The sequence below is a fragment of the Vitis vinifera genome, chromosome 2 (genome assembly GCF_030704535.1).
Source record: "Vitis vinifera cultivar Pinot Noir 40024 chromosome 2, ASM3070453v1".
Classification (NCBI taxonomy): domain Eukaryota; kingdom Viridiplantae; phylum Streptophyta; class Magnoliopsida; order Vitales; family Vitaceae; genus Vitis; species Vitis vinifera.
The window spans coordinates 10115245-10126482 of record NC_081806.1 but is presented as its reverse complement, the minus strand read 5'-3'; the positions used below and the strand labels follow the sequence as shown (position 1 = coordinate 10126482).

The window sequence follows — 11238 nt, the reverse complement described above, 5'->3', positions numbered from 1 at the left end:
ACTTCAAAAACCTTCGACTCCACCCTGAAACAATTTCCTTGCCGTTTCCTCCGTTTCCCCGCTTGGTTATCTCCCTCGTCGCCATCGCCCTTGCCCTCACTCTCACGCTCTCTCGCTCTCATTTCAAAAGTCACAGCTCCAATTTGACGATACCTTAGTTTTCCTTTTATTAATTTATACATACCTATCGTTACCTATCAAAAAAAAGGAAAAAAATTTCAGGCTGTAAACAGGATTTTGATGATGCTGCATTCTTCTCATAGCCCAGCATTATTGAAGGTTGTTTGGACTAAATCACTTACCTGTTAGTATGTTTCTGAAGGTAGCTGTTCCAACATGATGTTGGCCTGATTTCTTTTTTAGGTTTTATTTAAATATGAATTCCTACTGTTGTTATCTGTTAAATGGTGTTCAGTTTCAAGTCCTTTTCACTCAATATTGCTATCTTCCATGCACTCATTTACTGAATGAGTGGACCCTTTATATGCAAATAGTCCTTTGGCTAACTTATTTTGCTTGATTTTTCTATTTTTATTTTTCCACTCAAATATTCTTGTGAAGTTTCAAAATGTCATTATTTCTTGGAAGTTGACTTTTATATATTATGATACATGTAAGAACTCTCTCTCTCTCTGTTGCTCATCTTTCCTATGCCTCATTAAACACCCCCCCCCCCCCCCCCCCCCCCCCCCCCCAATTTCTGCACAGAGGCCTTTGCTGCTCTTAAGCTAGTGGAGGAGAAGTTTTGTTCCATCTCAAAGTCACAAATCCTGTTACTAAAACTGCAGCCGCTCCATGAGCGTGCTTTACACCTGTAAGGTTATGAAATTCAATTTGCATGGCTGTTTAGATAGCACAGTATATGGACCCCACTTTGTTGCAACTGCATTAGCTCTGTTTAATATTATGTTGACAAGCAGGGGACATCTGAACTAGCCCAACAAGTATGCGATGAACTTGGAGTTCTGGCATCCTCTGTAATTGGTGTGGATATGGAACTGAAGACAGAAGCAAGCCTTCGTCATGCTCGTACATTGCTTGCAGCAAATCAGTTTGGCCAGGTTCAATATTTTCCATTTTACCGAACTTCTTAGCATACAGCTAATTTATTCCATCTGCTAAATTTACCACACAGCTTTCTATCTAGCAACTTCTTAAATTAAAATGTGGCATCTTTAATATGATCTTGTTGTATTCTATCAAAGGAGCGATAATGTTTACCTACACTCAGATTAGTGTCAAAGGTGATTACGGTTATTCTATTTTGCTTGTTCAACTTGTGAAATAATGGATTACTAATGGTTTGAATGGAACCTTTGTGATCAAGGGTGAACATTACCCATATAAAAGGAAAAAGAGTTGGGAAGAAACATTGTTAGCATTGCCATGTCAAGATCCTTGGCTTTGGCCATCAAGATACACAGTATTTTATGTGACTTTACTGGGAATCAAAGTCTTTAAGAAAGATGTAGAGGCTACTCAGAACACTGATTAAACATTGGCTGCTACTTGGCAGCAGATACCTACAAAGCTTAGTGCTTGTAATCTTTTCCTCTCTTTGATTCTTTGTATGATGGCTTTACTCTGAATCTTGTGCTGTTAGATTGAGCAAAGGAATGGAATATCTTTTTTATTTGAAGGGGGATAGGGAGAACTCCCTTGACGTCCTCCATGAGCAGGTATCCATATACTGTGAGAATGTACATTGTGTGGCCATTTGGGATGCTTGGACATCTATCCAAGGGGTAGGATGCCATGCTAAGTTTCAATTTCGTCCCAATGTGAATAAATTGGTGATACTTTGTCGAGCATGGAGATGAAAATGCTAGATGCATGGGGTCATATGGATGGAGTCATTTGATTTATGATATTGTCGCAATGGCCATGTGGTGGAGCATTATAGGCGGTTAAGTGAGAAAATCCACTCTACTGTGTTGTAGCATATGCAACAAGTGGACAGGTCCATTTGGAGGGCACAAAATTGGGTATCAACACTAGGTCCTGTGCTGATTCACATTATAATTCCTTGATACACCATATATGTGATCTTCTTTGAACCCAACTTAGTGTTGGACTTTGGCTTCATGGGCTGGTATGTGAAATCAAAGCTGGTCTTGTTATCCCATTACACTGGTTAGTATGAATATTGTAAATACGTCAAGTAGGTTATAATTTCATTGGCCAAGGGTTAGAAAGACAAAGCTGAGTTTGCTTTTGTATTACCCTGGTTAGGCTGAATACAGTAACTACATAAAGGTAGGTTTGGTGGAGGGTTGAGTATGAGTCAAGTTGAATCCCACATTACTGCTGAGATTTAAAGATTAAATGGGCAAGTATGGCATAAGGTCTCCTTTTCTTCTCCAACTTGCACATCAGATGTGGGTGGTTTAGAAGTCTGAAGATTTGCACAAACAATTCAAGTTTTTGGAATTAGCTCACTGGCTGCTACAACTACATTTTTTAATGCTATCTCCTTTTCATATCCATAGTCATGACATGCCCTTAGTGTTTGTTAAAAATAGAATTGAGGATTAGAGAAACACTTTTCCTTTTCTATTTCATCATCTTATTCATTTTCTTGGGTTCATTAAACATTGTACCAAAGCCTAGAATTTCATGGTAGTTTGTTTTCATTATTGGCAAATTATTGTTTAGCTTGGTAAACTAAACCTTGTTGTCTGGCATGGGATTCTAACTATGATGTACCACTGAAGTGATTAATTGTAGTAAGGTAGTAAATCCTTGTTTATGTTTCCTAATTTCTCTTTATGCTGTGGCACTTAATGTTCTCTGCAGGCAGCAGCTGTTGCACACTCCCTCTTCTGCATGTGTTACAAATTCAATCTGCAAGTTGAAAATGCCACTGTTCTTCTCTTGCTTGCAGAGATCCACAAGGTATGACTGCGTAATTGATTCATAATAAATATGACTGCATAGTCAAATTGCAATTGGTATGACTGCATAAAATGTTGTTATGTCCTTTTAGAATAGAGTCAAGGGTAGATATGGAGATTCAGCTAGATTAAGTTTAAGCTAGCTGTATTCTGGACCATAGGAAATGAATCAATGGCACAGCTATGACTTTGCATATGGAGGGTAACATAATGATTGTCAATGGAATTCACCTACAGAATTTTTCTGCAATACTAGTTTGATCAATTTTCAAGAAATTGAAAACACACACGGAAATATGTTCGTAGTCGTAAAATTAGTTGAAATGGGTAGATGGATCCAATTGGAAATATAATAGAACAGAGTGGAGAGGAGAATGGACAAAAAGTTACTAGAATCAAGGCTACTCTTTATCTCATTCCATTTGTGTTTTGCAACCAATTGCCCTTAGCTTATAGAATTTCGGTTTTACTGGACATTCCGGTCCAAAGGTTTTCCTCAAGCTTGGGCATATAGATGTTGTACAAGTCCTGGCTTGCCTAGAAAGTTATGAAGTTCCTACTAGTCACCTGTTGGTCAAAATATCAGGAAGTTGCTCAACCATCATTCAGCTTCTCCTTAATGAAGTGTACATCTGTTTTAAATTGCATTTATAATAATGTTGGAGAGCAACTTTAATAGCCTCCTTTATATTTGATATGCCTAGAATCAAATCAGGTGGGTTAGGGTTTCAATCTTTAAAGGTTTAAGAAGAAGAATAAGAATCAAATTATAGTAGCAGAGAGAAAAATACATATATATATATTAGAAAAGAAAGATAAGAAACCTTGGAGTCTCATTAAAATCTTCAAGGATTCTCGCCTAGGAAAAAAAATTAATATGGTGTCACTATTGAAAATCGCAAGGTTTGTAAAAGAAACAAAACCTTAATATTATTGATTATCAATCATTAATCCTATCAGGACTCTTATTTCTTTTCTACAACTATTAAATTTTCTAAAAAAAATTAAAGCAAACAGAGAACTTACTTTATAAAAAATTCTTATAATAGGAGTTTATAATAAAGAAGACTTCTAGATTCTAAAGACTCAAATAAAAACTTCAAAAAAAAAAAAAAACAAACCTTATTTAGAAAATACGAAGTTTAGAAACTTCTTTTAAGACAAATTATAAAATTTCTCAAATTCTAAATAAAACTCAAATTCCAACCATTAAACTAATTATGACTCTAGAGAATCTAAAAAACTGTAAATTACTTAAATACCCTTGATAAAGTAATTTAAGATTTATTTGTTTCTTTTCATTTCTCTCTTAAACAGATAATGAAAATTCATCCACATTAATTCCCTCCAACTTGCTAAAAAACTTGGTTTTAATGACTTTCTAGTCAATTGAAACCCGAAGCAATGTCTTGCACCCATTCTTTCTTTGTCAACATGCATGAACAAATTGATAATGCATAATATAGGACTCTTCATTAGAACTTTGTAAAATTTGTTACATGATACAACTACCAACTGAAATCTTCTAGTGTTCTTCAAGTTCATATTTTACTAGCATAACAGAGGATTCAACATCTCTCGGAATGAAACACGTTGTTGGAACTTGACAATTAATCTCTCCATAACATGACAATCAAGCCTTCCATCAAATAAAGATATTATAGATGTAGTTTTTTCAATATTCTTGATCATAGAAGTGTAAAATTATTGAATTTTACATCTTTCCAGTATTCTTGATTATAGAAGTGTAAAATTATTGAATTTTCAAATCAACTATAACGATATTTTGATTAAAAAATCCAAGCATTTACTTTCCTTACACTCACATGAGTCCTGAAGAACCACCAGTAGACATATAAACAGTGTGTATACTATTGTATTTTTTAATATTAACAATTAAAACCCATATTGAGACTTGGATCAATCTGCTCAGTACATTGGTTAATCCAGAGATCATAACTAATCCAAAAATCATGATTGATTATTCATGTAACTTACAAAATAGTGCCATGGTCTTCCAAGTACAATATGAGTAGCTTTCATTGGCAAAACATAACACCATATTGATGACTTAAAATTATTACTAAATTTAAACATTACTAGATAAAGAGAACTCATCAAAATAGAGTTGTCATCTACCCTGTGCTATTTGATAGGCATTTGGATGTTTTTCCATCTTTGGATCACGTTCCTCAACAAGTTCTCATGAAGCTATATTTGAACTATTTTCTCCATGAATAATTAAAGTGCATTGTCTTTCTAAGGAACAAAACACTAGTGTTGGAGATGTTAATTCATCGCCAATCCCCTTTCTCTTTTGCCATTGGAGCAACTGATATATGCCACTTTATAAGATGGTGACCTTAAATTAAAACATTACAATAATCACTTTCTTCTCCAAGTTGCTCCTCCAAGGAGGGGAGATAATTTATTTTTAATTTTTATTAGTCATCTATAAGAATAAAATTTGCATTCGAATTCCCTGAAGGAATCAGTTGAATATTCAAAGTCTCTTTCATGTCTGAGTCCTGTTTGAAGAGATCTGCTAGATGTTTTTCCTTTGTTTCTTCTATTCAAATGCTATAATTGTAGTTTTTTCCCTTTTTTTCCCCGTCTTCAGAAATCAGGCAATGCTGTTTTAGGCCTTCCATATGCATTGGCTAGCCTTTCATTTTGCCAGTCATTTAACTTGGATCTTCTCAAAGCATCAGCCACTCTCACACTAGCTGAGTTGTGGCTCTCGCTTGGATCAAACCATGTAGAAAGGGCTTCAATCCTTGTACAGGGGGCTCTTCCGATGATTCTTGGTCATGGAGGTTTGGAGCTTCATGCTCGGGCCTATATTGCTGAAGCAAAATGCTATTTATCAAATCCTAGTTTCTCAGGTACTTGATATTTTCTGATGTATTGATAAGACATTTTTTAAGTGCAAGTGGACTTTCTTTCTTTTCTTTTGGTATTTGTATTGTTATTACAATGTTAACAAATTTTATTTTTGGTGCATTAGGTTTTGATTTCAGTTCTTAGGGAAGGTCTTTTTACTACTGATATTGATTTTTGTGCACTGAAGCTTATATTTGCTTCGACCTTATCAGACTTTCTTTCAGTTGCTTAATTAATTAGGATACCACAACATCTGGAATTTTGGTAAAATATCACAAGTGAATGCTAAGCAGGGGTGGTAGGGCAGAGAGCCACACAACCAAAGTGAAGCGGGCCCCTTACCTCTATCTATAAAGCTCTATTAGTCAAGCTTGAAAGTCATTATGAGCTAATATAGGTTATAGAAGTTTAGCAGGGTCACATCCAGAGGTGAATATGTCTCATGCAGGGGTGGCCATCTGGGGTTTGAGTGTGCTCAGGGCTTGTATGTCAATATATAAATATTGTATTTTGATACATATAGAAGAAGATTAAGAGATTTGGTCTTTGCCAATAAAATCACACCCCTTACCATTTCTTTATGACTTGAGCCAAGCCTCATGTTTTGTATAGAATTATTAATGTAGGATATAAGCACATTAACTAGGTCAGACCCAGAGTTGGCAAATAATGCTTAGATTGGGCTTGATAGTATGACTGAAGCCCTGAGGTTGCACCACATAAGTTGGCTTACTTTTTAAAGTGGCACGCAGCATGGTTACCAGTACCCATAGTCTGATAGACAACTCAATCAAATAGCAGCACTGGTGTACTCTGTATCCCTTGTTAGGATAGCTACTAGTTGGTATCCAGTCCTTACATATGGTGCAAAAATGGATGGGAGTTTAATTTCTCTTTTGCAATATGTCTACCACCTTCAATGTGTTTTCCCAGTCATGTTAAATTGTGCTATGAGTAGGTGATTGTAATCAAAGTAGTCTCTCCCTTTCATTTTGAGAAGTGACACCCATCTCCCTGATCAGAATTCTTAACCAAAGGAATTTGCACACCTATTGTCTAGTGCTTTGAACTCAACTTCAGCACTGGACCTAACAGAAACCAAATGTTGCGGCTCTTCATTGCCACTAGATTCCCTCCAACAAAAGTAAAATTCTCCAAGGTAGATCTAGTGTGCAATTAAAAATGATTCAATGATTATTCATCCATGCTTAATTAACATGAGATTTTTTCCTCCAGATCGTAAACAATCTCCAAGTGCTTTGCCCTTGGACAGTGCATGAATGGACTCACTATACTGGCAGGATAACCACTATCTGGATGAATAGGAACTTGACCTAAATGTCTTAACAACATCAATTGAAAAGGGCTTTCATCATCTTAACCCAGTGAGTTCATTTAACTGGAGTACCAGAGGTTCACATCCCAAAATTTGTCTTTATATGTTTTTTCCTCTGATGTAAATACATCTTGCCTTTACCTAGCAACTTTATTCTGTTTAAGGGAATGTTTCAGGTCCTCAATGCGTTTGATCACAATCTCTGGCTACGTAATTCTTCAGTGCCTTCATTTATTATGCACCCTGGCCTAGTATAATGAAATCATTTTGATAAATATGAAAACTTTAGTATGTCCTTGTTAGGCATCTGATGGGGTATGTTGAATTGTCTTTGTATCCTTGTGTTCCTTCAGCCAACCATTGGCTAAATAAATCACATGGAACTCTTAAACTTTGTTTTAAATCATATAGACTTTTCTTTAACTTACACATGTTACCTTTAGCAGGGGCAAATTTAAGCCATAACGACAATCTATATAGACATTTTCCTTGAGCAACCATGTAGAAAAGCATTTTTGGCAATTGGTAAGGGTCTTTGAGGAATACTGGAAATAGAAAGTAATACTCTGATAGGATAAAACTATGGAAGTCATGTTGCAAATATAGTTTTGCATGAATCAAGGATTAAATCCCCAAAATTAGATATCTATACATGATATGATAAAACAATCTTTACAATATTTCCTAAAGCAATACCTATCAACAGAGATTTCCTAAAGCAATGAAAGGTTGTGGTAAGATCCAGCAAGATTCGGTACTTCATTATCACCCTATAGTATGATACTCTGTTTTTGCTACTCTAACAAAACAATAATGCAGACACACAAAGGACAGCTTGAAGTGATGAATGTGCACAATGTTAGAGATGGGATATTTGGAACATGATCAAACTTCATCGATGACAACTATTGGTGGAGCAAATTCATGAGGTTCAGATAATTCACTTGTTATGATTTGGTAGCCATCCATCTTTAAGTAGCTGGCTTTAGCTCATTATTTGTCTGCTGCTATAAGCTATTTTATTCACATACACCTCTGTGAGTTCACAGCACACTGGACTTAATGACTCATGGGAGTTGAGTGTCACGTAGGTTGATATTGAAATGTAGGTTGGTGGCCATTGGAACAGCTTTTGCCATTGTGCCTCAGAAACACCATTGAACTTGGCTGGTTTTGGTGTATCATTTGCAATTTTACATTGTATATCAAACTAAAGTCTTATGCACTTTTTATTTTTGAATTTCAACCTAAAGCTAAAGCTATGACTTGAATAGTTTTTTGTTTCATGAAATTGTTGTTCAAATAGCACAGGATACATGGACATCTTAAAAGAGGATTTCGGTTTCATATTCAAATAAGTGATAATGACAATCGGCTAACCAGTGCTGTGATTCTGTATTTCTCCTTTATTGAAGCTTCTAATCTGTTGTCTCTCTGCCTGTTGAATATTGATGCCAGTTTTTGAAAATTCTGAGGTTGTGCTGGATCCTTTAAGGCAAGCTACTGAAGAGCTTGAAGTTTTGGAGGTAAGTTAATAACTGAGTTTGAGAGTAAGAATGCTTACACGTGTATTAGCTAAAGATATTTTTGTTCATACCCATTTGTGTATGTGATTTATGTGATAGCATGTTCATTGCTAGTTTAGAATAGCAATTTGGTTCCAGTACCTGCGGATAACAAGCTCCATAAGTTTACCTCAGCCAACAATCTGATTTGTCCAAATATGCTCCTTTATTTAGTTTAGCCACAATTTGGAAGTTGATATGTTGACGTGCTTTTTTTCTTGATTCAGTAGTTTTTTCTTCTGAGCTTAAGGTTCATCTTTGTTAACTAATTATGATGATCCATAAAACATAAGAGGAACTTGAACTTTGCAGTGGTTTTAACTTCTAATGCTACATCCTTCTCGATGAGCTGCCACTGCTTGGCTAGAGACTTCTTATTTCTTACAAATTTTCTTGCAAAATCTTGGAAGAGCCATTCTAGATTTTAAAAAATTAATGCATAGTGTTTGCTACACAATTATCGACAAAAACCATGGAAACACAATCCATGTTCATAAAGATTAATACTGTTCTTTCTACCACTTTTATCACATTTTTTACTACCTACTTATATGGTAAGTGGTGATTAGATGCATTAAATGTAAAAGTTTTTACATCCAATCACCACTTTCTGCCTAGCAATGTTGTATACATGATGGGAAGAACATTTTCCATTTAGAAGGATGGTAAATTATACACAACAAAAGCATGAATGTGTGTCATATTTTTAGATTTGTGCTTTCAAATCTCTCAAAACTAATGGAGTGTTTTAAAATTCAATCCCTTAGTGCTATTGCTTTTTTTTTTTTGTCAACTCATTACACTCTGATCAGGATACATGGGTTTTGAATTGATTATCAAATCACTGCATGTAAATAAATCTGCATTTCTTCCTGGACCAGCCAAAATGGATTCAAATAATCATATGTTCTAGGATGACAGAATCAATTTCAGACTTAAAAATATCACATAAAAAATTGAGCATTCAATGATGATTCTATGTATTAGATTTGGTCCCACATGGAAAAAGAAAAGCAAGAAAATCCATGTCAATGAGTCACAGATTGATTAGTCTCATAGATAAAACAAACATTTGATTGCATATAGTAGATTTTAGAAGGGCTTGCATGCTTTCATTGTTTAGTTACACATATTTCACTGTCAAAACTATTTCTTGAGGGCTAACAGGTATCTCGTGCAGAAAAGGAATACGTGTTTAAGTGTTAACCCCTTTGTAATTGTAGTTGGTCTCTGTCAAAAGATAAAACCTCTAAAATACCTTGGGGCCATGTCCTCTCTCTCTCTCTCCATTTGTATTATCTTCTTGTACATATATGTAACTGTATGCATTTGTTCTATGATGGAGAATTTCGTTGTAGTCATTAATGGGATGACAATACTTGTGGTTGTTTAGTATCATGAATTGGCGGCTGAAGCTTTCTACTTGATGGCCATGGTATTTGATAAATTGGGGCAGCTAGAAGAAAGGGAAGAAGCTGCAGCTTCATTTATGAAACATATCAAGGCTCTCGAAAATCCTCAGGACGAGCAAGATCCTCTCTTCAATATCCACTGAAGATTGCCAAAGCTGCACACACATATATATATGTAAGAAAGTTGTATCTTGAATCACACACACACATATATATATATAATTACCCTTGAATGTCTTGCCTTAAGCATCCAATATGTTTCTCTTGGAAAGACCATGTAAACTACTTGTAAATTATAGGGCATTTTATGTCTTAATGTGATCGTTCTTCAATTGTTGTCACTTTTATACTTGACATTTTTTGTCGATAAATTAGTGGATGACATAATATTAAAAAATGAATAGCCAAAGAGATAGAAAGTGGTTGATTTCCTAGTGACAACTTGTATTTTGTTTAGGTATAAAAAATTTACTCAATTTGTATGATAAGTGACAGTAATTTCAATACCGATAATTGTTTAGGATTAATTGGGCTTAAAACCATTTTGAATGGATATGATATAAGTTATTGAAGGTATTTTAGATCCCAATATTGCTAGTCTCCATAAGCTCTAGGAATTGGTGGAATCGAATGATATTTTGTGGAATCAAATTTTATTTTCCAGATTTTGAAAGGAAAGGTCCTTAAAGAAAATCATTTATACTTACATGGTGTGGTATTAGTTCCTCAACTTTGATTAAAAAATAATAATAATAATAATAATAATAATAAAATACAAAAAAAAAAAAAAAAAAAAGAGTCAAGGAAAAGGACTTCCATGGAAAATAAGGGCCTAATTAATTGTAAGACTTAAAAATTTGTGGGCTTCCAATAAATATAAGATGTCTTCTTAGTTCTCAGAAGTCATAAAGTGCAACATATGAAGATTCTAAGAACGAAATAAGCAAGCTTAAGATGTCCATTGAGAGTATTCTAACTATTGATGATTTTGCCTTTGTAACTAAGAAGTTTAGAAATTCTATGAAGGCTTATAAAAAGAATTTTCAAAGTTCATACTCTGAGAAGGGAAAAAGGGTTGACCATAGAAAAGTAAAAAGTTGTAAAAAAAACTCTTGTCATCATTAGAAACAATCTGACTCTTGCATTGC

General features: G+C 34.7%; 1 protein-coding gene across 1 annotated transcript; it reads left to right on the top strand.

Moving 5' to 3' along the window:
- The first annotated feature begins 906 nt into the window (after nucleotides 1-906).
- LOC100266021 (anaphase-promoting complex subunit 5) lies at nucleotides 907-10437 on the top strand. The gene is made up of 5 exons (XM_010664807.3): nucleotides 907-1061; nucleotides 2797-2895; nucleotides 5515-5779; nucleotides 8572-8639; nucleotides 10072-10437. The coding sequence occupies exons 1-5, from the start codon at nucleotides 993-995 to the stop codon at nucleotides 10231-10233; spliced, it is 663 nt and encodes a 220-aa protein (XP_010663109.2). The 5' UTR covers nucleotides 907-992; the 3' UTR covers nucleotides 10234-10437.
- The last annotated feature ends 801 nt before the right edge of the window (nucleotides 10438-11238 follow it).

What these genes read in the sequence shown, in the direction of transcription:
- LOC100266021 (XM_010664807.3), top strand. Translation starts at nt 993, where the DNA reads ATGGAACTGAAGACAGAAGCAAGCCTTCGTCATGCTCGTACATTGCTT. An exon ending in CAGCAAATCAGTTTGGCCAG is followed by an intron (nt 1,062 to 2,796) that starts GTTCAATATTTT and finishes TGTTCTCTGCAG; the next exon opens with GCAGCAGCTGTTGCACACTC. An exon ending in TGCTTGCAGAGATCCACAAG is followed by an intron (nt 2,896 to 5,514) that starts GTATGACTGCGT and finishes CCCCGTCTTCAG; the next exon opens with AAATCAGGCAATGCTGTTTT.